At 56.3% G+C, this 25,776-nt stretch overlaps 8 protein-coding genes across 8 annotated transcripts; 5 read left to right on the top strand and 3 right to left on the bottom strand.

Annotated features, from left to right (window-relative positions):
- Positions 1-1,841: 1,841 nt before the first annotated feature.
- Positions 1,842-2,215, top strand: GCG54_00006677 (uncharacterized protein; the record flags this gene model as incomplete). The annotated part of the gene is made up of 2 exons (XM_045406676.1): positions 1,842-1,948; positions 2,041-2,215. 2 exons carry the CDS (start codon positions 1,842-1,844, stop codon positions 2,213-2,215), a joined length of 282 nt encoding a protein of 93 aa, XP_045269928.1.
- Positions 2,216-4,140: 1,925 nt separating this feature from the next.
- GCG54_00006676 (uncharacterized protein) lies at positions 4,141-6,469 on the top strand (the record flags this gene model as incomplete). The annotated part of the gene is made up of 2 exons (XM_045406675.1): positions 4,141-4,197; positions 4,271-6,469. 2 exons carry the CDS (start codon positions 4,141-4,143, stop codon positions 6,467-6,469), a joined length of 2,256 nt encoding a protein of 751 aa, XP_045269927.1.
- A 371-nt stretch (positions 6,470-6,840) lies between these two features.
- Positions 6,841-8,556, top strand: GCG54_00006675 (uncharacterized protein; the record flags this gene model as incomplete). The annotated part of the gene is made up of 3 exons (XM_045406674.1): positions 6,841-6,912; positions 7,157-7,585; positions 7,633-8,556. 3 exons carry the CDS (start codon positions 6,841-6,843, stop codon positions 8,554-8,556), a joined length of 1,425 nt encoding a protein of 474 aa, XP_045269926.1.
- A 486-nt stretch (positions 8,557-9,042) lies between these two features.
- GCG54_00006674 (Mediator of RNA polymerase II transcription subunit 10) lies at positions 9,043-9,574 on the top strand (the record flags this gene model as incomplete). Its single annotated transcript, XM_045406673.1, has 2 exons — positions 9,043-9,082; positions 9,138-9,574. The coding sequence occupies 2 exons, from the start codon at positions 9,043-9,045 to the stop codon at positions 9,572-9,574; spliced, it is 477 nt and encodes a 158-aa protein (XP_045269925.1).
- Positions 9,575-10,121: 547 nt separating this feature from the next.
- Positions 10,122-12,642, bottom strand: GCG54_00006673 (DnaJ-like subfamily C member 7-like; the record flags this gene model as incomplete). The annotated part of the gene is made up of 4 exons (XM_045406672.1): positions 10,122-10,384; positions 10,442-10,701; positions 10,755-11,916; positions 11,973-12,642. 4 exons carry the CDS (start codon positions 12,640-12,642, stop codon positions 10,122-10,124), a joined length of 2,355 nt encoding a protein of 784 aa, XP_045269924.1.
- Positions 12,643-15,933: 3,291 nt separating this feature from the next.
- Positions 15,934-17,292, bottom strand: GCG54_00006672 (Myosin regulatory light chain; the record flags this gene model as incomplete). The annotated part of the gene is made up of 2 exons (XM_045406671.1): positions 15,934-16,352; positions 16,407-17,292. 2 exons carry the CDS (start codon positions 17,290-17,292, stop codon positions 15,934-15,936), a joined length of 1,305 nt encoding a protein of 434 aa, XP_045269923.1.
- A 2,164-nt stretch (positions 17,293-19,456) lies between these two features.
- Positions 19,457-22,082, top strand: GCG54_00006671 (Protein mesA; the record flags this gene model as incomplete). Its single annotated transcript, XM_045406670.1, has 3 exons — positions 19,457-20,305; positions 20,362-21,606; positions 21,663-22,082. 3 exons carry the CDS (start codon positions 19,457-19,459, stop codon positions 22,080-22,082), a joined length of 2,514 nt encoding a protein of 837 aa, XP_045269922.1.
- Positions 22,083-22,552: 470 nt separating this feature from the next.
- GCG54_00006670 (S-formylglutathione hydrolase) lies at positions 22,553-23,479 on the bottom strand (the record flags this gene model as incomplete). The annotated part of the gene is made up of 2 exons (XM_045406669.1): positions 22,553-22,642; positions 22,700-23,479. The coding sequence occupies 2 exons, from the start codon at positions 23,477-23,479 to the stop codon at positions 22,553-22,555; spliced, it is 870 nt and encodes a 289-aa protein (XP_045269921.1).
- Positions 23,480-25,776: the final 2,297 nt, after the last annotated feature.

Genomic DNA, 25,776 nt, shown 5'->3' with positions numbered 1-25,776 from the left:
GTGTGATTCTTCAAGCTCTCTGATCCATTTTTTGCCCGTGTCTCCGCAACTCACATGAGAAGATGGCTGCGTGCCAAACAAACCGGGCCCTCCATGTGCTCTCCGCGACGGCCAATATCTAACATAGACCTGTGTCTCTGGCTTCCATCCTTCGACTCTTGAAATTCGCCAGAAACTCACCTAGCCACAAAGCAAGAAAACTCGGCTGCAGACGGCGTCAGGCTTTCCGTTTTTGTCTTTCCTGTTGCATCCAGTATCGTTCTTCTTCTGGACTTTCACCATTGGAAGCTTATCAAAGATTCAATATCTCAACCTTTCTGTTGCCACTGTAGTCAAGACGAATCACACTGGAAGCCGTGGGCGGACTCTGTACAATTGCGAGAAAATCGTGCTCCTCGAGCAAGAGCATCTTTAATATGATACCACGAAGCTTCCACGTAAGTAGGCTTAACTTTATTCTGAATACGATGTCTACGCTCCATACCCCCGCGCCAAGTTGGTCGATGTCGCCTCAGTGATTAGCACTCGGCAGAGGCGTCGTCTCGAGAAGGCCCAAGGCCTCAGGGGGACTTTTGTTTGCCGTATACCTAGTGTAACTGAAAGACCACCGAGCTTCGTCCAAGTGAGCCTTGCAATTCCGTGGACGATCGTGTATAGTTTCCTTCCTGCCAGCAGACTCGATCGAACCTGCCATCGTCTCCCACAGACGTCTTACATCTGGCCTCGAAGTGGTATTGCAACTGGATTCAACAAGATCACACAGGCTTGTGCCTTCCCAATTACCGTCAGATATCTGTCCACCCCCTGACGCGATCGATTATTTAAACCCCCCATTCCTTCGCTGAACCGTCAAGAAGTTGATTCACATTCAACAACAACAACATCATCATCAACAACCTACGCAACTCTTCACGTTGGACACCCACTCCGATCAACTCCGCCATTCACACTACAAGATGAAGACTCAGACTAGACGCGATGGCCCTCAAGAAGTGAAGGAGACCACGAAGTCGAATGCCGCAAGCATTCAGGGGCAGGCAGGCTCGCCCGAGTTCTACAACGAAGTCTGGGCGCATCATCTAGAAATGCTTCTTGCGGAACAACCAACCCCTCCAAGCTCCTCGAACCAATTGACTCCTCCAACCATATATTCCGCCTCCCACCCGCTCGCAACCGACTGGCCAGCCGACTGGTATTAATGAGGAAGCCTCCGGCACCTCGTAAGAATCGTCGTTGATTGCGTACATGGCTTCAATGCCTTGTTTGCACACATTGCCGGTAATCTGTGAGTAGCCAGCCGTCCCATACTCTGATGATAGTTGACGAAACACTGACATTTGACATGACAGGCCTGGAGATAGCCCAAGATGAGCTGAGAGTGAAAAGATAGAGAGGAAGAATGACGGAGAGGTGCTAGTCTGCGAGTGGAAGCTTTGGAGCGCGAGATGAAATTGAGAGGTAGGCGTCAAATTGAGCAATATGAATACGAATCAAACCCGCCAGACCTACACACCTGGACCGTGACTGCTGATCGATGCCACCGGTGATGTACACATTCTTTCCATCCTGTCGCGTGCGTGTATTTGCTTCACCCTGGGAATTACAAGCATTTAAGCCGTGAAGAGGCAGGTGATATTGCTGCCTGCCACCTGGTACCTGACGCTTCTTTGGTAGTCCCAATTCGCGCCAGCGATTGACTTCTCTTTCTTTCTCAACACAAACATATCGTCCCCACACTCACTCCTAAGAGTCCATTCGCATTCTTCCGAACAACTTCTCGACAACAACTCCTCCACATTCACTTCCCAGCAATCCCGCCGCAACCACAACATCACCTCAACATGAAGACCACTGTTCGCCGCGATGGCCCGCAGGAGCCACCCAAGCCTCGCTACTCCCCTTTCGACAGTGAGGTCCTTCTTCAGAATTTCGCTGCGCAGAACGACCGGTGGATCAGAGCAATAATTCATCCATCCTGGTGGTCGATCCTGGAACTGGACGTGAAGCCTCTTACCAGACGCAAGGCCAATCAGCCTCAAGCTCGACTTCCCGCCACTGCCATCCTTGGGTAACAATGCCGATCCAAAGACGGAAGGACAGACGCCAGAGCTTCACAGATGGAAAGAGTTTGCAGGGCGCTGCTTGCTTCGTTCTCTACGTCACATGGCAACCGAAGTATTCTGCGACGATTCTTTCTTACTTAGACGAGGTCTGATGTAGGTTTCCCTCTAGCTCTATCTTGCAGGACTTTTCGCCGGATACAAGAAACTGACCAAGTGAACACAGAGTATCAGATGAGATGGCTGCAACGGGAGGAAGGGCAGGCAAAGGCGGCTTGGATTGAGGACAGAGTGTGGTTAAGATGGAAATCGAGTATCAGAGGGGAGCCAGCTACCCAACTAGACACCAATCCTTAAATCGAACACCGATTACGCTATGCATACCACACAAACCCAAAGGACTGAAAGCCAGATTGTTGATATCGATCCTGCCCGCAAACGGACTTCTTCAGGGAACTCCGCCTCTTCACGGCAGCTAAGCGTGACCAACAGGATGCTCCAAGTCACAGAAGAAGTGATTGTAAGATCAGAGTGAAACTGTGAAGAAGCCGGTTCCCGGAACAGCCTGTCCTCCAAAGAGTGAGTGGCCGTCGCACACGAGATAAGACTAAATGGGTCATGTTGGACAGATTACCAGTCAAGAACATCACCAGATTAAAGTTGGTGGATGTCCTGCTAGAACACCCCGGCGAACCTTTCCTATTCCATAGTGGCAATTCATTTCTGAACCGTAGCTTCTCGTTTGGAATGCGGCAACGAGGATCAAGTGTCGTCATTCACTAGCATGGCGCTGCATCTGGAACTAGCTGGATAGCCAGCATTCCGCACCATGAGCCTCATTCTGGGCAAATCGTCTACTGTTGAGACGTCGCAGGAAGAATGACAGGCTCAAATTTGGTGTTTTGTTGTCAAGCCTCGACTTCTATCGCATGTCCATATTTTATGCGTTCATTTCTACCAGGCCCAAATCATTCTGCAGGCGGAGTGTTTGTACAGTGCGTGTTCACAAAGGAAATCGCTACACTTTGGCGAATTTGACTTCGAGTCGCAACTCTCAAGCGAAGGTGGGAAGATCCAGTTCCTCGGAGTCGGGTAGACTTTCGCTAATATTCAACCTTGCTGGGCTCTTCGTAGCATCGATCCATGGAATACAACACGAACACTTGGAGTCTCATGCTGCGTCATTATGAGGGGCGAAACGATGCGACAGTCCGGGCTCATCTTTTTCTTTCAGTCCCTTTCATCCTCGGTAGACAGCGTTTACTCCCGAGACGTTGACCCATATGTTTCGAACGAGGTTAAATGGAGAGAACCGGGAACTAGAAATGTGTGATCCGACACTGGCTTGCGTTGAGTTGCAGCCACCAGATAATGGCGTTGCGCCTTTGAACGCATAGCCGAGGCTGGCTTTGTTGTTGTCGTGATCGCATCGTCCACTAGACTTTCCGTTCGTTGATATCTCTGAGTGGGCGCACCACTGCCATCCAATCGACCAGATGCAGCCACAACAGGAGGTGTCAATGTCAACGTCGTACTTACCGTGGCGTCCAGAACAACGTGAACAACAACAAGCCACGTGAAACAACAGAGAGTTCGAGAAAGAGTAGACGTGGACCCCTGGACACGAGGTGCGCCTGCTCTGTTTGTTTGACCCACGACATGTTCAGGGTGAACCCAAGCAAACACTGGGCGAAGGCGCCGCGAACGGTAAACAAATGCGCCCAATGTACGGTGCAAACACTGTCCGGATTGCGGTAGCCCCACTTGATCACCCAAGGCCCGGGGCGTGGAGCTTGGGCCGTCACTGTTTTTCTACCTCGAACGGACCAATCGAAACAAGGCAAATGACTGTGGAATGTAAACAAACGGCAGCCCCTCCAAGCACTCCCCCGTCGCGTTCTACGTACCAACACCGAACCTGTGAGCCACACCCACTGTCACTCTCGCCTGACATCATCAAATCTCTGTCCCCAAGGACCTGGCTTGATCGACGATTTCTCCGTCTTGATCCTCACCCATACTAACCTTACAGCAACACCAAAACCACGTCGACGATACCCTCACAGAGCCGCAATCCAACATGACGCCGCCTCGCCGTCGTTCGGCCCGGTTGGCCAGCGGCGCGAACACGCCCAAGGTAAGACAATCCGACCGCCGGCTGTAAACAAACGACTCGCGGGCCCCGAACTAACGTCCTTTTTCTTTTTTAGCCCAAGGCCAAACAGACTCTCGCTTCCGTTGCTGAGCGAGATGATACTCCTCCCTCCAAGTCTGTCGCTGAGAGCTTGAACGCCCTTGTCGTCCCCGATCACGACCCGGCCACGCCTTCCTCCTCTTCTCAACTGAAGGCTCCCCTCTCGGAGATGCACCCGAGCAAGGTTCATCCTACCGTTGCCCCTCCCTCCGCTACCTGGCTTGGCTTCAGAGACATGAAGCCCTCCGACAAGACCACCGATACTCAGGCGACGCCCTCCAAGACGTCTGGCGTGCCTGAGTCGCCCTTTACTTTCCGCGTTGATCAGCCGACTGGAGACACCGGCTTGAGCAACGATGCCCAGCGCATGATGAATGAGCTGCGCGAGGAGGCCGCTAGAATTAAGGCTGAGCTGCTGGCTAAGCGCGAACTCGAGAGGGAGGACGAAGAGCTGAATGGACGACGAATTGCAAAGGCGAAGGGCAAGTCGAGCCGCTACAGCGCTGCTCACATGGCCGAGTTCAAGAAGATGGACTCTATCGAAGGTCATCCTTCCGCCTTCCGCGCCCAACCCGGCCGGGTCACTCCTCTGAAGAGTTCTCTCAAGCGCTCGCAGTCTAAGGCTAACTTGGATGATACTCCTACTCATCCAAAGTCCAGCCTGAAGCGCTCCCCCTCAAAAGCCAACCTCGACGACACTCCGAGCCATCCTAAGTCGATCCTCAAACAGCCTTCTAAGCCCAACTTGCTGGCCGCTGGTACACCCAGCCAGAAGTCGAGCCTCAAGCGGTCTCCTTCCAAGGCGAACCTGGACGACACGAACTCCAACGACGCGAAGAAGACATCGGCTGGTCCTCACCCTAGGGCCCGAATCTTCGCCAACCTGGAACCCCCTTCGTCTGTCAAGCGTGTTCGTCAGCGCTTCGAGGACGATGCTTCGACGGCGCGTCCCACTTCTCGCGATGGTAGCTCCCTTCCGCGCCCCAAGTCCAGCGGTAATGACGCTCCTGCTGCCTCTGCGCCTACGCCTACGCCTGGCCTTCGGTCCCAGCCTAGCCTGGCTTCGTTGACTAGCCCTACCAAGTCTTCCCTTGCTCGCGCTGCTGGCAGCAAGATGCCTCTGCCTAGCTCGCTGGTCAAGTCTCCCAGCAAGCCTGACCTGGGAAGCCTTGCAAGATCTCCTTCCAAGCCCGACCTTGGAAGCCTTCGAAAGTCTCCATCCAAGCCCGACTTGGGCGGCCTCACAAAGTCTGCAACCACTAATGATTTGAGTGCGCTGGAGAAGACAGCCGAGCTGAAACGCCGGATTGTGAGCCCTGGACGATTCGAGAGGGTCAAGTCTATTTTGCGAGGTGGAAAGGGTGCCTTCGATAAGGCGAAGAGTGCTATTCCCCAGCCTGCGGCTGGTGTCGCGCAGACTCCCGCTCCCCAGGTCGCCATCGAGAAGGCACCGCCCGCCATCCCCTTCACTACTCCCCGACGCAAGCTATTCAAGAGAGTTGATTTTACTCCTGACACGAACCGCACAACCGACGTTCCGAATACGATCGCCCACAAGGCATTCGCCTCTGCTAACCCAATTCGTAAGCAAGGCGAGGTTCAGTATCCCAACCTCGACGCTATTCTTGGCAACAACGTTACCCAGAGAACCAAAGATGATGGCCTGTACCCCGATTTGACGATTGAGAGCCCGTCTACGAAGACTGCAGAGCCCAGCAATGCTCTGCCCGCGACCGTCCCCGGTACCTTTACCTTCCGCAGCGACCATACCATTCGGTTCGGTAGCGCCTCTCCCACTGGATTTGGCTCGACTGCAGGACAATCAAGCATCCGTCATGTGCGTAGATCGCTCGACATGCCGGGTAGCTTCCCCAACGACTCCAACACCTTCTCCAACAAGGAGAACCGGTCCCTGATGCAGCTTCTCGCTGGAAAGCCCCACGGAATGACCAACAAGAAGCGCGCTCGAGCGCGCGAGGAGGACGGTGATCTCGAAGAGGCTTCCGGTGAGCGGGCTGGCAAGAGACGTAAGGCTGAGCCCGTCCCTGAGGGAGACGCTCTGCTTGCTCCCAGACTTATGGGAGCTACCCCCAACACCGTCGGCAAGAAGCCGCAGACTCCCCGAGTCCTTGCTTCTCCGAGCCCTACTAAGAAGCGCACCGGCATGAGCCTCAGCCGACTGAACATGCTGGCTAAGCCGAAGATGCGCAACTGAATACGGCATGAACTTCCGCATGGAAATATTATGAGCCAGCACATTGCTTCGTGACACCGTAAAGGTGTTATTGAATTGTACTATATGATGACGAATGGGGAGACACTCGGCTGTTAGTTGCACCAGAAGACTGGTTGTTCTTCTGCTCCGGTGTCTCAGGATCACATGAAAGGCGTACGATGGATGCTTTGATTTGCAGATTGATTAGTTTGGCAGAACCAGGGGGATTGGCCGGGGATGGCTTGGCCATGGCGTTGTTTGGTCTACATGTGTACAATACGATGGGCGTTGACAAGAGGATTGCATTTTGTGTTTGGTCTCGGTCAAGGTATCACCTCAACTGAGTTTTAGGTTTTAAAAGCTGCGCGCCAATGCAATGGCCATACGAGTTTGAGCAGAATTTTGTGCTACTGGAAAGTGATTCGGGCGATGTGCAGGTGCTGGTGAGAGTACTCCTGCCCTTGAATAAGGCTTTAAGCACTTGCCAGGCGCGTCACCGCACTACTACGGTCAACGTTATGCGCCACTACTCCCTAACTTCACGTCATGGTCGATTCATTCTCTATACCACACTTATTCGAATCATTAGGAAGATATCACAGTCTTTGAGTCACGGGGAACATGGATCCGGCACGGGTTCCATTCACTTGCGCCTTTTGCTAGCAGCTCTCCGACGACCCTCCACAGGTCCTGGGCCGCTCAGCCCGCCTCACCTGCTTATCTTGCTATACGGCCATTATCGACCTCGCAATATGCTGGGTCTGCGGCGAGATTGTACTGCGTGGAGACGACTGTGTCAGTCTGGGCTGGTGCTTCTGGCATCGAGCATGCTACGGCTGTCTGTTCTACGGGAGCAAGATCATCTACCGCGGGGTGCCGTTGTCGAACCTCTTTGACGACCACGGAGAGGACCTTGACAGGGAAGGCATGCTAGGTAGGAGGAAGGGAAGGGAAGTTGATGTCCCCCCGGTCTGTGTCGCTTGCTCCGTCGGCCTCGAGGGAGAAGACTTGGTGCAGAGTGGGCTGAAAAGGACCGAGAAAGTCGACAGCGGTCTTGGCCGCATAAGATGGGAGCTAGGCCAAGGGAAGACTGGGAACTTGGTGACAGCTCCGGCTGTAAGTGAACAATCGACTAATCGTTTACGTTACTAACTCTTGAGCAGTCAATTCGGTCCGTCAGTCGAGACTCGTTGTCGCTACGTCGAGATGCCCTCCGCGGTGGAGATGAGCAACGTCCAGTGCCGCTGGATTCTACGATCTATGTCTCGGTAAACGACCCTTTGGAGGAGGAAACCTTCAAACCAAGTCCAACGAAGCCAATTCCAACTTGGATGCAACCGTACCGGCCCATTGATCAGGTAGAAGAGCGTCCAGTAGCCAACAGTCCACTTCAAAGTCTCGTTGGATTTGCACAAACCCCAGAGACATCGGTGTCTGGCGGCTCGACGGTGGGAACAATGGGGTCGCCAACGCCAACCTACCAGCCGACAACACCACAGTCTTTCTCGCCGTGCCCTTCGCCAATGTCTCTCCGCATGTGGCCAACGGACCAGCGACGTCCCCAGGCCCCCACTTGGGTTAGCAACGAACCTCTCAAGCGCCCATCGTCCCGCCTCGCAGCTCGTCTCGGGGACCGTCTGGAAAAGACCGACACGACTACATCATCAGGTTACATGACGCCTCCCGAGACCCCTGGTGAGAGGGAAGCACGACACATCACGCCGCCCCCGCAACTAAGACGTGTCCGGCCCCGAAGCCCACTGGTGCCACCAGGCCACGGACGCAGAGCTGTGCGTCTTGTGCGCCGCACACCGCCGCCCCAGTCGGCTGAGTATCTGGAGCTGTACAACCCCATCCGGTCCCCTTCACCACGGCCGCGTGCTAGAGAGTCGGCCATGGTGGCGCTGAGGCGAGTAAGCAGGACGGCTAACAGTCTAGGACATTTGCGTGAGACACCAGAGACTGGGATCGATCGTGGCAGAAACAACGGAGACCACGAGAGGATGACGGCTGACGGCGCGGAGTCGCCCCGCGAAGGGACGAGGAAGAAGACAGCTTGGAGGAGGGTCTTCGGAGGCGCAAAGTGAGACGTAACGCGGGGTCCGATCTTGGACCCTGAGATTCATTGTCTAGGAGGTATCCTTACCAGAAGCACTCTAAAGTGTGGAATGCACCCGAAAATAGACTGCTTTAACCCGACGGCCATCTCAAAGTGCCATTAGCCTCGTGGGGTTATTCCCGGCCGTCCAAGGAATAAAGCCAAGGAAAGATTCCACCGTTGAAGTTATGCAGAGGGGTCAGCTAATATGACCAGGGTCCCGGACTGACACCCGCCCAGCCCCTGTAAGACGGTGCCCCACACCTACCTGAGGTGCCTGCCAGAAGGTGCCGCCGGCTCATCCCGCCAACAGATGTCAGCCAAACTAAAACACCCTAACCATCAACATCCATCGATCGCAAACCTCAGCCTCGCATCGTCGCATCCCACAGCATCGCATCCCCAAACCGCGAGCTCAACCACCGCCCTCGGACACGAGCCCTCTACCTGACTCTCCAACCGAACACACGCAAAGATGGCGCCAATGGACAAACCAACTCCCGCCGAACTCGAGCGTAAGCAACGTCTCGTCAACTCCTCGCGGCGCCCGCTAACCCTCACCCGAAACAGAACAGCTCAAAGACACGATCCAGGACCTCTACCAGATCATGGTCCAGGTGACGACCTACAACGCGAACCAGACGCCCACGGGCCCCGCCCTCACCGACTCCGTCAGCGCCCTCTCCTCGTCCCTGCAGCGCGTGCACATGACCGCCACCGCCGGCGCACCGCCCTCCCCCGACCTGCCGGGCGCCCTGCCCAAGATCCCGCCCGAGCTCGTGCAGTACGTCGAGAACGGCCGCAACCCGGACATCTACACGCGCGAGTTCGTCGAGCTCGTCCGCCGCGGGAACCAGCTCATGAAGGGCAAGATGAACGCCTTCGCGCAGTTCCGCGACGTCCTCGCCGAGCACATCGAGAAGGGCATGCCCGAGCTGAGGGACGACGTCGGGAGGGTGCTGGAGGCGACCAAGGTCACCGGGAGCGGGCGGCCTGGAGGGAACTAGGCACGGGGAGAGAGTCGTGTTGGATAGACGGATGAATGGATGGATGGATGGATGGAGACGCTGGATAATTGATACCCAAAAGTCGTGACGACGCGACAAATCACACATTTATAGAGACTCATGAGTGCGACACAATTAAAAGGATTGCAACATGCAGTAGGCGACATGAACCTGCTCGAGACAAAGTCTAGAGTCCAATTACCAGGTGTGTGAACTATGCCTAACCTTGATGACATTGAAAAGCAATCCCCCGTAGTAGAGATATGCAAGACGCCTCCCAGCCCACCCCCATATTTGTTTGGGAAGACAAAAACTAGTAAAAAACAAGACTGACATGTGCCCCTGGGTTTCTTTCTCTCTTCCTCATGAATTTGTGAAATTGGGTGTCGTAACTCTAACAAGAAAAACGCAGGGTTTGAAAAAGGTTTGGGTTGAAAAAAGGGGGTGACAATCGATCGATGCCTTGATAACGCCGCCGGTGTGTGACTTTTCTTGCGTCATGTCTATCCCGAAAAAAACAGATCATGAATGCCAGTCTGCAGTCGACTCATTCCCCGCCACGGAGCCGTATGCCCAGCTTCCGGGCCCCTAAGATGCAAATATACACGAATCCCGCAGTTATCGCGGCCAGTATCAGGAGCTGCATGGGAACTAGGACCAAAGCGGCCACAACCCACACTCCGTACTGGCGTACCTTTTCCACAATTCGGCCACCTCTATCTTGGCGCCGCTTCATGTGGTTCTTCATCGTCTCTTGGGTGAATGAGCCGCCCGGCTTGCGTCCCGGCTTGGCCGACTCGTCGTAGCGTTCTGCTTCATCTTCCTCCGATTCGGATTGTCAGGTCGAGAAGTTGAAGCCGCGTCCACCGAACCCTTGGCCGCCGCGCGGGCGACCACCGGAGCCGTCAGCAAACGAGAAGTGTGCACCGCCGCCGGGGAAGCCGCCTCCATTGAAGCCGCCGCCGCCACCGAAGCCGCCACCACCTCCCATCATGTTGAACAGGATCTCAGGGTCGATGCCTCCGTGCATGCCGCCCATGCCGCCCATGCCACCTCCCATACCACCGCCACCGAACATGTCGGAGGGGTCGATGAGGTCCTCACCGCTGTCATATCGAGCACGCTTTCTGTCGAATGGTTAGTACTGGTCAGGTTGATTGTGTTTAGACAGGCCACTTACTGAGAATCGCTCAAGGTCTCGTAGGCTTCACCAATGTCCTTGAAACGCTCGGCAGCCTGCTCGTCGTTGGGGTTCTTGTCGGGGTGGTGGATGATGGCCAGCTTGCGGTAGGCCTTCTTGATCTGGTTGTCATCCGCATCCTTCTCAACGCCGAGGATCTTGTAGTAGTCCTTGCGCTGGCTCTTCTTGAGCTCCAGCTCGGCCTTGCGAACCTCCTTGGCGATGGTGCGGTCTTCGGGGTCGAGCTCCTGGATCGCCTTCCACTCACGCACAGCATCCTCCCACTTGTTAGCCTGGCCAAGAGCATTGGCCTTGGTCTTGCGAGCCTTGAGATATGTTGAGTCCAGGCTGATGGCACGCTCACAGTCGGCGATGGCGTCGTCGTACTGCTTGAGCTTGATCTTGCAGAGCGCCCTGTTCTGCAGGATCTTGGAGTTGGTGCCGCGGTTGGCGGGGTCAACCTCCAGAGCGGAGGTGTACTTCTCAATGGCGGACTGCCATCGGCCAAGCTTGTAGTCCTGGTTGCCCTCCTCCTTCATGCGGTCAAGCTTCTGGACGATTCTCAGGTACTTGACGGCGTCGCGCATATCGGGGTCGCAGCTGATAGCCTTGCGGAAGTGGCTGACGGCCTTGTCGTTCTCGCCCTGGGCGTACAGAGCACGTCCGCGGAGCACCAAAGCCTCGGGATCCTGGCTGTTGCTCCTCAGCAGGCTCATGGCAATGTTCTGCGCCTCGCCGAGGGCATTCACGGTGCCCATCTTCAGGTAGGCCTCGCCACGCATCAGTTGCCACTTGCGGGGCTTGGAGGCACCGAAACCCAGCTGTCGCTCGGCCTGGTCCAGGGCGTGCAAAACCATGGAGCCGGCGGTGCCATCTCTCAGGGCGCTCTGGGCGGCGGTGATGTGCTTAAGCATCTCCCGGGCCGGAGCCTGGTCCTTGGCAGAGGGAGGCGGGTTGATGCGACCGAAGACCAGAAGGGCCTCCTGGGGCTGTCCGAGACTGGTGTAGATGCGGGCCAGGCGGAGGAGAATCTTGGGGTTCTCGGGGTCGAGATCGGCGGCGCGGGTGCAGTCCTCGAGGGCGTACTCATACTGGGTGTTGGACATGTACGCAGCAGCGCGGTTGCTCAGGTAGGTGGCGGAATCGGGGACCAACTCGATAGCTAGACTGGACTTAGTAACTGTGGTGTCGCGGACTTTGCAACCGGCGGCAACATACCCTTGGAGTACTGGAGGATGGCATTCTTGTAGTCCTTCTCCTTGAAGAACTTATTGCCCGCACCCTTGTAGGCCTCAGCCTCATCCTCGGTGGTGGGCACAGGGCTGGAGGGGTTGGACTTGTGAGGTGGGGGAGGAGGGGCATCGCCGTTGTCATTGCCGTTGACGTTTGTGTTGATGCCGTTCGGTATGGGGACGGAGAATGAAGCCTGGGCGGAGGGTTGGGGGGCCGGGGCAGGAGAGGAGGAAGGAGCGGCGTTGGACTGGGAGGAGTCAATGTCCATGGCTCCGGGGGAGTTGCGACCGCTCATGGCTGAAAGGCGCTTTGCACGCTCTTCGGGGGTGAGGTTGAGGGGGTGAGTGTCGTAGTCGATCTTGCTGGTCCTGCGTGATCCGGGATCGGTAGGGTGGCGGCCAAAGGTGCGGGATGTGCGCGATGACTTTGTCTCCCGAGGGCCTGGAGATGCGGGCTGGGAGGATTTTTTGGTGGGGGATTTCGTCGGCGAATGAGCCTTGGTGGGTGACCGGGGCTTGGTGGGCGACTTTGTGGGAGAGGAAGCCTCCGAGTTGGTGGGAGGAGGGAAGTGAGAGTAGGCTGGGGGGGCGTCGTAGTCGTTTTCGTCCTGGCCGGCTTGCTGCTTCTTGGACGACTTCTTTGCGAAGAGCTTCATTGATAAAGCAAGCACCCTCTGAGGGGAACCAAAAGAATGCGCGGGCTTATTTTTTTTGGTTAATTAGGTAAGGAGGGTCGGCAGACCTCGATGCAAGGTTATGCTTGTGCCGGATTCCCCAAAGCGCATTAACGGGCCTAGTGAAGGAGCCGGCTGCAGCAGCAACTTTTTTTTTTCCTGCGCTCAAGGTTCCTTTTCCTTTGGACCTTGGGTGCGCCCGGGTGAAGGCAGCTGTACCTTGTCTCGGGGAGTGGAATGCGGGAAGGGTTCGGATGGTGCAGGCAAGCGTTTGTCTGCTGCTTTTGGGGGCTGCAAAGGCAAAAGAAGCTCAAGAAAACAACAAAAAGTCGAAGAGCAGGACGAGAGAAGGAGGAAGAAGGAGTGAGAGAAGGACAGCGCGGGCTCTCGGAAAGGCGAGGTAGAGGTAAGGTGAGGGCGAGGGCGAGGGCGCGCAGAAGGAGAGGCGGGAAAGAGAGAGAGGAAGGAAGCCCAGGCAGGTAAGGTAAGGTTTAGGAAGAGAGGAGGCTCAGCCAGAAGACACACAGCCCATTGGCACTTGGGGAGTGGACACTGGAGGAGACTTGACGGGCTGGAGGAGGTGCTCGAGAAAGCCTGAGAGGCGGACAGGCAAAAGATAGAGGGGTAGGGGACGGGAACCCGGTGGAGGCAGGTAAACGTCGGTAAGGCAAGGTAAAAGAAGCCAAGGTAAGGCAGCAGCAGCAAGCAAGCAAGCAGAAGCTCAGTGGCAGCAGCAGCAACAATAGCTAGAGATGGAGATTGCACAAAGTTGCTTTTCAGATGTCATCCTGAGAGACGAAATAACGGAAAATCCCAAACAACAAGCGAGACGAGCCTTGCTCGCCCGGGGGACTTGATCGATTTATCAGCTGTGCACAATTTTTTCTTCTTCCCCTTCCTGCCTCTCCTCTCTCCGTCTCTCTCTCTCTCTCTCTCTCTGCCCGCCCTGTACCTATGGATACGGGGAAGACGGAGACTGTACAAGGCCCTGGACGCCCATGTGCTCGCCTGGGCGTGCGTGATGTGGATGGACGGCCATGTATATTTTACATAGCACACAACCCAGCGCTGCCAATTACAACAGTTTACACCCATTATCCCCATGACACCAGCTGGCGGGGACTGCTGTTGCTCGCCCTTGCAGCTGTTCCAGGCGGTGCTTCTGCTCCTCCCCAGCCCTGTCCGCGAGGAGGATCTCTCCCAAGAACCAAACCAAACCAGCCTGCCAGAGACAACTGACATCTCCATGTCGACCAACTGCCTGTCTCGCCTGGGCATGGCACTTGGCCTTTGCCATTGGGCGCCCGCGGCCGGCAAAACGTGTATCTGATACCTGCAGAGTCGCGTGCGCTGTGCGTGCAGTTGATGTAACCAAGACCGGCCGCCGCCACACATCCCCACAGGAAGCTTGTCCAAACGGTCCAGTCCCGTCTCCCGATGACTACTCGCAGCCGCCAGAGAGCCAATGGCGAGGCCAAGACGTCGTCGACTTGTTTACCTACCTGCACAGCGGTGGATGAAGAGATCGTCGGACGACTGGTCTGCGGACGACGAGGAGAGGAGTGTTACTCGCTGTTGTTCGTCTTTCTCCTGTCTCGTTTCCTAGCCACCGTGATTTCGCAGTCGCCCTCGGCGGACCAATGGCGCATCACGCGCAAAGTATTAGGTTCGTCGGGGGCCATGTCATATCCTCCCGGCGACCGACGCAGGCCTCAACTGTACTGGCTAGAAATAGACCAGGATAGTGACTAGACCTGATCCCGAGAAAGAGGAGCTTTTCGTGTGTTCAACCTCCATTGGAGGGTCCTCCAGCTCCAGGGCCCAGGGACGACAGCGTCATGGCGTTTGCAGGGGGACCACAGCTGCCCTTCCTGACTGTCGGGACACGGCGGATATCAGACGTCGAGGATGAGATAATGCTGAGCACGTTCCTTTCACCGACTCCGAGGCTTTTAGGGGGAGAGCAGAAGAGGAAGAAGCAGGGAAACACTGTAGCCAAGCTGTCGTACAGCGGCACGCGAGTAACATGGAAAACGCAGCCCGGCCGGCAGACGCTGAGTTTTCAGGCTACCTATTGTGCATCTGCCTTTACTTACAGCCCAAATTGCCATACCCGTGCCGCTGCTGCTTAGGAAGGTTCGGGATACAGGCTAAATCGGCATATCGAGGCGTTTGCAACAAACGGCTATTGCTCTTCAAGTCCGCTGCATCCCAGCGGGCCGGTTCGAGAAGGTTCGGTGGGGCTCCGTCCCGGACCCTGCGAGATACGCCCAATCAGCGCCCGCCATTGACCGCTGTCACCTTGGGCCGCCGAACCGCCCGAAGGTGCTGGTTGCTGAATGGCACCCGACCACCTGCACCGACCGCAACTGAGAAAAAGTCCCTGAAAAATCAATGTGAAAGCTCGGAACACCCCATGTCCCGGTCACTGCCGCCGGCCCCTTGACTAAAAAATAAAATAAAAAAATTAGAGGTGCCCTGCCAGCTGCTGCCGTTGCTGCTGCTGCATGCTGTATGTACAGGTAGGCAGGCCGCTGCAGACTGCCCTGTGAGTGGCCCCGAGTGGCCTCCTCGCTGAGGTGATGTGCATCTCCCAGCCTCCCCCTAAACCAAACTGATGGCATCACCACCCCCTCGGCTTGCCCATTCAAATTGCCCATCCCAAAGTCCAGATTGCCGCTCAAGGCCACCGTGGCCAGGGTTATTACGCAGTCCAGCGGGTCTTCCCAGAACCCCTCTGGATGCAAGTTGAAGCGGATGCAGAATACGTGCATGCACTGCCCTCAACGGCCTGCGTCCCAGCCTTTTCCATTACACTGAAATCCCCATGTCTTGAGAAGAGACACCGTCGTTGCATGTGGAATCGTCCTCGACGGAACAGCCCTTGATCCCCCGCCCCGGCTTTGGCCTCTGTGGGATCTGTCCCCGGTCACTCGACGTCAAGTCATCGTCACAATGGGCGCCTGCCGCAACGGCTTGTTACCTGGCGCCAAACAGGCCTACCTCTCTTGGCGCGAAATGCTGTGAAACGAAGCCGAAATTATTCCTGACACTTTCCGTGATCCGCGGATCAGTGTCCTTTGATTATTTCCCAATGAATAAAAATACAGTGCAAGTCATGTCCAAATCTGTTCGTCAATCCCTCCGTTTCCATTTAATTGTGCTCGTTTCCCCTCCCCGCGGTTACGGCAAGCTTCGTCTCCACATATTGCTCGCCCAATGTCGTCACACCCCGATCTCCCCTGCGCCATAGACTTTTCTTGTTTTGTAGCCTCAGTCCTCCGATCCCTCGGCCGAGTTAGGCTCTGATGCCGTGTTGGAGGAGCCCATGATGGAGTTGACAAAATCTTGGTACCTAAAGACCTCGCCGCGCTTGCCTAATCCGCCCTGCATGCTGCGACTGAACGCCCTGCGGCCCGTGAAGCCTTCAATCACCTTCTCGACCTCGGCCTCCGTCAGCGGACGTTCGCCAGGCTCTGGCGCAGTATTTAGCAACGCGTCTCGCAGCTCGTTCAGGTTGATCTGGCCACTGTCGTCGTCGTCGAACGCGGAGAAGGCGGAGAGAAGCTCGGATTGGTGGGATAGAGAGGCCATCATCGTGGCTAGAGAGTTGAGAAAGGCCGCCATCGTCATCGTCTGAGGTGCGGACGGCGGGAAGAAATGTGTTACATCTGATGCGTTGGATGGCAGGCCTTGAAAGTGTCAAACAGTGCAAGCGAAGCAGAGCGGTCACATCGTCGACTTACCCAGCTGGTTCAGCATGTCCGCCACATCGTCTCTGTTAATGATGCCGTCGCTGTCGCGATCCAGAATCTCAAATCCTTCTCTGAGTGTTCTGACTTGAGCAGGTTGCAATTGCGCAATGGCGCCGCCGTGGCTGACGCTCTTCTTCAACGCTGGCCGCGCAGCGATGGGCGAGGTCATGATGTTGTTGGTCTCGCCGCCAGTGGGCGTGCGCACTCTCGGTGTACGGCTCTCGACTGTCTCTGTCGGAGTGGTTGGGTTGCCGAATCGCCCGTTGTTGGTAGCGTAGGACGCCTTGGTCGGTGATCCGGACGGGGTGACTTGTGTCGAGGCTTGGCGCACAGCAGAAGGCGATGCTGGAGACTCTGGTCGTCGGAAGGGTGAGCTGCGCGGAGAGCCATATGGTCCTAGTGGGGAAGGTTTATAGCCAGCGGGCATTGCCTGTGGATTCTCGACGTCAAAATTCATGCGCTCCTCGAGGCGATTCGACGCGTGAGATGGACCCTGGCCTACCATGATGAGGGCTTTTGGGGCGAAAATAGATGTGGTGGGTGGGAAATAGGGAATGCCTTGCTCAGGAAGTCTGATGCCGCGCGCCCACTTGGCACCAAAGTAAACAATGCGAAATATGGAGAGGCCAAGAGGCGTTGGTTCACGTCTGAGAGGGTGGCAGTGATGCTGCAGGACGTGGGGAAAAGCAATGGCAAGATCAAAAACTGCGCACAAGTGTTGGATAGAGCCGATGGATGTTGGTTTCGTGTTAGAGCCAAGCTGGCGGCGTATGTCACTTGGGAAGCGGTCAGATCCAGCCACAAGACGAAGGCTGATTTGGGGTCGAATGTAAACAGAGGCGCCTTTTCCACGACAACCGCAGCCTTGCAGCAGCATCCCGCGACGCATGGGCCATGTCTGACGTGGGGCACTCAGATGTGGCTGGTGGCTTGTGGCTCAAGAAATCAAATTGCCGAAAGCGTGCCACCAGCCACAGGGGTTTCACGTCAGGACCCTCGGCGCTAGGCGCATTTTAGGTTGGGTGCGACAGCATGGGCCACCGGGAACATCAAAAGGGGAAAGGAGGGAGGACAAGGGGGCGGGGGGAGAACGTGGAAAGGGGAAGGGAAAAGGAGGGGACTTGGGAACGTGGGAACCTGCTTCTCATAGCACTGAGGGGGAGTTGTCGGAAAGTCGATACATAATCAGGCGGCATCAGTGATCGTTCATCAGGATCAGCAGAGCTACGTACGCATTCGTCGGCGCTTTCGCAGGCACTGCCCACTGCCACCGGCCGAAGCCCACTCCTTTGCGGCGATAGCCACGGACAATGGAAGACGCAGTCAGTGGTTTACTGTGGTATGTTGCTGCGGCATGTACACCTCCCCTCAGCGTCAATTGCGGACTGTAGAGTACCAAGTAGAGGTATCTAACCCCGTACTCCGCCTACCACCTGTCTCTTTGTTTCGTCTGCCCGTGAGCTGCCCGCCCGCGCACGCCGCCATCGGGCTGTCCATCTGGCATTCTGGCCTGACTGACGGACGGACAGACTGTGTCTGTGTGTCTGTTCAGCTACGATATGCAGTGCCAAAGTAAGGGTAAGTGAAGGAACAAACTCAAGGTTGGTTCCTTAAGGTGATATCCGTAGGTACACTCAGCTCACTGCTGTGCCCGTGGACCGCGAAACTTACCGGGCGAGGCAGAGAGCGATACCGACCTGACTCTGAGATTCTGCACACATAGTATATCCGTAACCACGGAACGACGACTAATTAGTTTGTCCCTCACCTGCGACCCGCGACCTGCTTGGGCGACACGCGGAGAGCCACACCGGCGCAGCGTGGGCACCAACCACAGACGGGCAACCCTCCCCCTTTTTAGTGTCCATCAGGGGCAGACCTCCCTCCATCTTCAATCAGACGCGCTGTTTGGTCCAAAGAGGCGTACCTTGCTTCTGGCGCATTTAGCTGCGTGTTGTTCGTGCCGGTGGGGGATCGAATTGGATTGCACAATTTTAAAAAATAGGAAAAAGAAGCACCACACCTTAAACCAGCCCCTGTCAGGAGTTCTACAAGGTCCTTACACCACCAAGAAGGCCACCAGCGACGGCCACTACCACCTTCACCATGGAACCCATGGACTGACTGACCATGTGCCCTTCTTACCTCACCTTACTAAGTAGGCGGGAACAGAAAAGACCCAAAAGACCAGGCCAAACGTCGTAGCAGATGGTGTCTCGGTGCCGTTCTCTTCCAACGCATTGACATTAAACGAGCAGGATATCCCTTCTCTGTTGCCTCCCATTCCCCGAGGGCGATCCTGTTTCCCTCTCCAGCGTCTGCCTGTGTGCGCCAGTCACTGCCCGGATCTGACGTTTCGAAGAGCGCATCCGGCTGTCGTCTGAGAACGCCTCCGCGCGCTACCCTGCCTGGAAATACAAGTGAACACCGCAAAAGGCACGCCTACGGCTAGGTACCAGCTGCTTTTTTCCCGCCTAGCCTGCCTTCTTGTAAAGCTGAGGTGCCGCACCTAGGTCCCTGACTGACTGGGAGTCCCTACAGGATACAGCGCCAATAATACCTCCCGCCTGCCCTCCCTCGCACTCTACCTACACTGCCGAACAGTCGCCCTCCCTATCTCTATCTTGCATCTCGGGACCCCACGACTCGCACTTGGCTCTCCCCAGGACAGGAGTGCCTTACCTTACAACCACCATCCAACTCGCCTCCCGACTCCCGACGATACTGCGGACGCCGTACTCGATACCAGACGTCCTCCCTCTCGGTCGCATCATTCATGTCGCACTCGGACTCTCGTCGAATGTATCTGGCTGCCGCAAGCCGTCGTTAAACCGCTCCTGCGACCACCGCCGCCAACGCCCTCCCACTGTCGCATTGTCGCAGACAGCCAAATCTACTTCGCATCGCTGCACCTCCCCGGACGGACCTCGACACTGCAGTGCATTGGATGGCTCTGCCTACCGGCAGCCTGCGCAAGCCTCGATCCCCCCCATTTATCGATTTGAACTGCTCCGCAATTTAGCAGTGCGGCCCTCTTCAACATGGCTTCAACACAGACCGCGCTGCCGTTCCTCACGCGCAACTACTCCAACACCCAGCAATATCAATCGCCCAACGGCCCCTGGCCCAGTCGTCGGACTTCGCTCTCCAGTTTCCCTACCGGCTCCGCCTCGAGATCCCCCTCGCAAATGTCCAACACTTCTCGCCCCTCGCGATCCCCTCAGCCGCCGCCTATCGCCGAGACGGACCGCTCCTCGAACCCCAGCTCAAAGTCCAAGACGCCCTCCACCGGTGTGTCGTCGCAGCACTCGTCGCTTTCTGCCCCGCGCCGCTACAACCCCGATGCGCACCCCCCACGCAAGTTGCGTTCTCAGTACCCGCGGGGCTCGACCGAGAATCATGTCGAATACATTCTGGTCGCCTCTTTCGATATTGACCGAGGTCCGGTCATGGAGCACCAGTACCCGGTCTCCATAACTGGCGACGAACACATGTTGGCGGAGCTCATGTTACCCGATCAAGCCCACGTACGCAACCAGGACTGGACCATTTTCTTCTTGCACAAGGATACGAGTCAGGAAGAGGAAGACGAGGAGCGCAAGGCAAAGGAGGCCAGGAAACGAAGGCGCAAGAGGCTGAGGAACCGCGCAGCTGGAATCATTGACGAGGAAGACGAGGGCGAGGACCTGGGAGACGAGGAAGACTTGGACGACTTGGACGATTATGACGATGACGAGACCGACGACGACGAGCCGGAAGGGGGAGAAGGGCCACCGCTAATCTATGTGCTGAATCTGGTCAATACTAAACAAGACAAGACGGTCAAGAGAGGTGCTGTGGTCAAGGCCATGGCCATCTGCACCAGGCATCCATTCTTGCACATTTACAAGGTAAGATGCCTCCCTGTCCATTGTTGTGTGATTTCACAGGACTGAACCGTTTCCAGCCCCTTCTCCTGTTAGCCCTGGATGAGTACTTCAAGGCTCCAGTACCCGAAACATTGGCCATGTTGTACGACGCTGTGAACGCCATGGACCTGTCCCTCATGCCGAAACTGAGCCTGCTCGAGAGACACCTGCTGCAAGCCAGTGACAACAAAGACCTGTTTGTGGAGAAGTTTGAGCAAATGATTCAAATGCGCATGGCCGAGGACCGTGGCGAGCACATCAGCGACCAACCGTTTGACGCGAGCCGGGAGCCTCCAAAAATGCCAGGCGTCTCGAGAAAGGGAACGAAAGCGCACATCGAACTCGGCTCGACATATTCAGTGCCCCGGGATACGCATGAGTTCGAAAGCAAGGTCATGTACAAGGGTATTCCGGTGCCAATCAAGGTCCCGGTAGCCGTCATGCCGGAAACCGTAGGCGACTTCTCCCTGGTCAAGCTCATCCAGAAATTCTCAGAGCCTCAGGGCAAGTCACCACAACCGTTCCCGTTGCACCCGCAGTTGACGACGAATGGCCCGCATACACACCCGATCATCGTGCTGGTCAATGCGTTGTTGACGCAAAAGCGAGTGATTTTCCTGGGCCATAACATGCCTTCGGGCGAGGTTGCGGAGGCAGTTCTGGCTGCGTGCGCCTTGGCATCCGGTGGTACGCTGAGGGGCTTCACGCGACATGCATTCCCCTACACGGATCTAACCAAAATTGACGACTTGCTCAACGTACCTGGCTTCATTGCGGGCGTTACCAATCCGACGTTCGAGTTGCACCCTGAATGGTGGGATGTCTTGTGCGACCTGCCCACGGGGCGTGTCAAGATCAGTAGCAAGATTGACCCCGCGCCGGTCACAGAGGGGATGGTGTACTTTCAGCAGCAGAATCCGTCTTATGCCGGACTCGTCGGGGGCACATCCAAGGTTGCAGCTGAGAGTGATCTCACGGGCGACGCGGCATTCATGCAAGACGTCTTGAGGAGTATTGCTGCAAGGCACGGCGAGAGGGTGATACGCGCCAAGTGGAGAGACTGGGTGATCAAGTTCACCCGAATCGCGGCCGCCTTTGAGGAGAGCGTGTACGGCGCGAGCGCTCTCTACATTGGCGGCGATGAGTTGGAGATGGGATCCATCGGCATCAACGGTCACGGCTACGTGTGGCCGGATGAGCAGTCAAAACACAAGGAACTTGCGGGTAATGTGACAAGAATTGAGGGCTGGAGAAACACGAGGAGTTACTACAGCTTCATCCAGGTAAGAGAAAGAAACCGTCGTTGTGGCGCGGCAAGGCTGTGGACTAACCGTCTCAGGATCTCGCACAGATGTACCAGGTCAGGCCGCTCAAGGGTCTCGACCTCCACCACATGCACGACCGACTGCGCACGCAGCGGCTCAATCCGATGCAGAGCAAGGAGATTTATGTTCAGTTCTCCAAATATGTCCATTCCTACGATGAGATCTGCCTGCTTCTGAGCGTCGCACCGGAGTCTCACGCTGGACTGTTCTATATCGCCCTCGGTCTCTTCCACAAGGACCGCGAGGTACGACTCAAGACGGCGGATCTCCTGGAACGTATCGGCGAGCACGAGGCCGGGCAGCATTGGTGGAAGGCGCTCAGTCGCTTCGAGAAGCTGGCGTTCAACCGGATCCGCAAGGAGGCGGACGCGGAGATGCGGGCGAAGCTGGAGAAGGAAGGCTTGAGTCCCGAGGTGGAGAGACGGATCAGTTAGGCGCTTTTCCCGGACTCGTTTCTTGCACTTGCATGCTTCTAGACTTTATACTCCCATCATGGCGGGCGCTGCTCATTCGTACCGGCGCTGGCGTTCTTGCTTTGCGGTACCCCTTTTTTCTCGTGCTGGGAGGCATACACATGTGTTGCCCTACGAGTCCCAAAAAAGAAGGGGTCGCGTGGGCGCGGAAATAGTTGGCATTTGGTTTTCTTCACGAAGGTTACGATGGAAACGGGTGGATGATACGTCGGCTATTGTTCTTAAATTCAAAGAATCTCAGCAGCAGCGGCATACTACTCAAAAACTAACTTGTTCAATTACGCGCGCGCAATACATGTTCCCTTCCGTCCCACCGCACATACGATTTATGGTATACTCCTTCCTTCTCCTCGCCTACTGCTCCAAGCCGCAAACCTCGAGGTGATTGGTTTCATTTATTTGCTTTACAGTCTTTGGTTCCGGCCCTCTAGTCAGGCGGAGCCGAGACCCAAGTGCTTGGCGGCGTGGTCTACGTGGTCCTTGGCGAAGGAGGCCATGAAGAAGTAGGAGTGATCGTAGCCCTGCTTGTTATCAGCTTCACACCGTCACCCATTATTCATATTCACGGCTGAACTCACGTAGTGGTATCTCAGGGACAGACCACCAATGTTCTTCTCCTTGGCGACCTTCTCGAAGTTCTCGGGAAGAAGCTGCTTCTGGATGTAGAAGTTGTCACCGAGGCCGACGTCAATGAGGGCGTTGAGGGGGCCGTAGCTCCAGTTCTTGAGCAGCTCGGTCGAGTCGTGCTTGGCCCACTCGGCGCGGTCGTCGCCGAGGTAGCCGCTGAAGGCCTTCTCGCCCCAGGGGCACTTGCTCGGGTTGGCGATGGGGGCGAAGGCGCTGACGCTGCGGTACATGCCGGGGTGGCGGAGGTAGAGCGACAGGGCGCCGTGGCCGCCCATGGAGTGGCCGGTGATGGAGACGCGGGCGCGGTCGAGCTTGCCGGCGAACTCGCGGAAGAGCAGCTCGGGCAGCTCCTTGGTGATGTAGGTCTCCATGCGGTAGTTCTGGCGGAAGGGCTCGCGGGTGGCGTCGACGTAGAAGGAGGCGGCCTCGCCAAAGTCCCAGCTGTCGCGCTCGCCGGGGAGGTCGAGGCCGCGCGGGGAGGTGTCCGGGTAGACGATGGCGACGCCGCGGGCCGAGGCCTGGGACTGGAAGAAGCCCTTCTCGGTGCAGTTGTCCGGGGTGCAGGTCAGGCCGGAGAGGTAGAAGAGGACGGGGACGGCGCGGGTGGTGGCCTGCGGGGGCAGGTAGAGGTTGACGGCCATGTCGGTGCCGGTGGTGTTGGACTTGTGGGAGAGCTTGAGGAGCTGGCCCCCGAAGGAGGTGATGGTTGCCTTGGTTGTGAAGCCGGACATTTTGGCGGTTGGATTAATCTCTTTGTGTGACGAGATGGGGTTTGGGGGTATCGATTGCAATTGGAAGCTGGGGTATATATGATGTATGATGTGCTGCTTATTTTGCAGAATCAAAGAAGCAATGAAGTGGCGAGAGAGGAGGGAGAGAGATTGATGAGAAGAAGAGAAGGAGATTTTGAGGGGGAAAAGCTGGAATTATTCTATGGCCTGGAAGTTAAAGAGGAGTAGTACAAGGGCCCTTGGGTATCAAGAGGTGGCATCGGAGGGCGTCTAATAAATAAAACACCGAGTTATGTCCATTGAGATCAGATCGGAGAGGGTCAAGCTCGCCAAAGTGGAGGACGGACGGCCTTGGCCGTGTGTAGGCCCAGAGACGGTGCTGAGGAGTCGAGGTACGGTCTCTGCGTCTTCTGCCATTGACCGTTGACCTGGTCGTGATGATGCTGATTCTACCCCACCATGCATGTCTAGGCCAAGGAGGGGTAAAGGTAAAAAAACGGTACACCATGTTGAAGGTAGGTAGCTGTCACTGCCAGCTCTCCGAGGAATTGTTGGTCGACATCGGCCTCGGTAGCGCATCCGACGCTCACAAAATCCAACGGCACCCTTCGGAAACCCGGGCGTGTACATGCCAAAGGTGGTAAAGCCATCCGGGAAAAGGTACCTCTTCCATGATAGGTAGCGGCTACTATGTGGGTGGGTGCATTACATTATTTTGGTGGTGGTCTTTTCGCTCATGCTGCGACGAACCCCGCATTGCGTGCGGGACCGGAGAGCTCAGCTGGGTGCGTCATTGGCATGGAGGGGAACGCCTGGTCTGGCACACCATGTTCCCCAGCGGCACGCAGCCCGCCTAAGCTTTCAGCGGATTGTAAGCAGCCCAGCCCAGCCCGTCAAGGTGCATTCTACAGCTCTCTTCCCTGAAATGATGCTTCCCCAACTCAACCTTTCCCCAATACCTACTACCATCCCTCCATCCATCCACTCAAACACATAATTATTCATTCTTTTCCTCTTCATGGCTTCCACGAAGATCCTTGGAAAGAGGCTCAGAGCGCGGAAAGTCAAACACCCGGCCCAAGGCATTGAAACTCTGCATGGTGGTTTGGTGTATATCGACTTTAGGCACATACGCATCTTTCCTCCCAGCACTGGGCAACATGTGAGCTGGTTGGCCAAGGATTGACTGACTCCCTTTCCTTTTGCGAGGGCGGATATCGCATTAAGAGAGATGATTCGACGAGGTGGCAGGCAGTTTGACGGACATGGCGTCCACCCTCCAAACTCTTTTACTTCCATTGATAGTCGCTGGTCGAGGCCATGTACTTGCAAAGATGTCAAAGCTGCATCGCTCCGGGCATACCAGCATCGGTGCCGTCTTTTCTGGGTTTTATCCACCGGGCAAGGCGTTGGCTATCGGGCAGCCGATGGGTCCTCAAGCGATCGGCTCCTACCGAAGGGACGGGACGCACGCCGAAAACATCGCCGGGTGAACCCCGAAGCTGGCGATGTCCAGCAATAGCTGATATCTTCGACAGTACGCGTCGAGCAGGCGCAACCCATGGTCACACGTGTCAGGTCCGTTGCTGCCGGTGCATTTCTAGCATCTGAGTGGTTCATGCTGTCCTGTCATAGACTTTTGTCGATGGGATGGAGCTCAGAGATCTTGGAGTCCAAGCGGACACGCAGCGAGTCGAGTAATGGGAGGAGGAGACGAAGAATACCACCTGACGAACTCGTGGAAGACCAAGCCACAGACAGCATGGTCGACGTCGCGTTCGGACGAGAAACCGTGAAATTCAGACACCTCATGGGAAAACAGCCTGCGAAAGCCTCACTCGACTGCCTCACTCGCGACGGATCTCTCGGAGTCGAGGCGCCAAGGACCTGGAATAAATGGTGAGACGGAACACGCACGACATTTGACGGTCGACTCGGGTTCGGACTAGTCGCCGTTGGTCGTTTGATTCTGACAGCAGATGCACACATCAGCCAGTCGCGTTGCACATACACCCCAGCTTGGCCAACCTTCTCTCTTTCTCGCAGGAAGATCCCGTGTTTACAGATCGACCACCAAGGCATGAAGTCGGACAGGCCCACTGTCGCTCGCTCGAACTTGGTGAAGCGTTCATCGCGATGCCGATATACCTGACGAACCGGGCTAAAAGGGGGGCGCCGCTCGGTCGACAGGCCGCAGTGTGGCACCTCCGTACGTTTGTCCGCGACGGCACGAACGTCATGCCCGGGCGGCCGGCATGCCCGGGTTGCTGAGAAGGCAAGGCATCCCTCACAATGAG

The sequence above is a fragment of the Colletotrichum gloeosporioides genome, assembly GCF_011800055.1.
Source record: "Colletotrichum gloeosporioides strain Lc1 chromosome Unknown consensus_10, whole genome shotgun sequence".
In the NCBI taxonomy this organism is placed as follows: domain Eukaryota; kingdom Fungi; phylum Ascomycota; class Sordariomycetes; order Glomerellales; family Glomerellaceae; genus Colletotrichum; species Colletotrichum gloeosporioides.
Note: the sequence above shows the minus strand (reverse complement) of the source record. Positions and strands in the feature narration are given on the sequence as shown.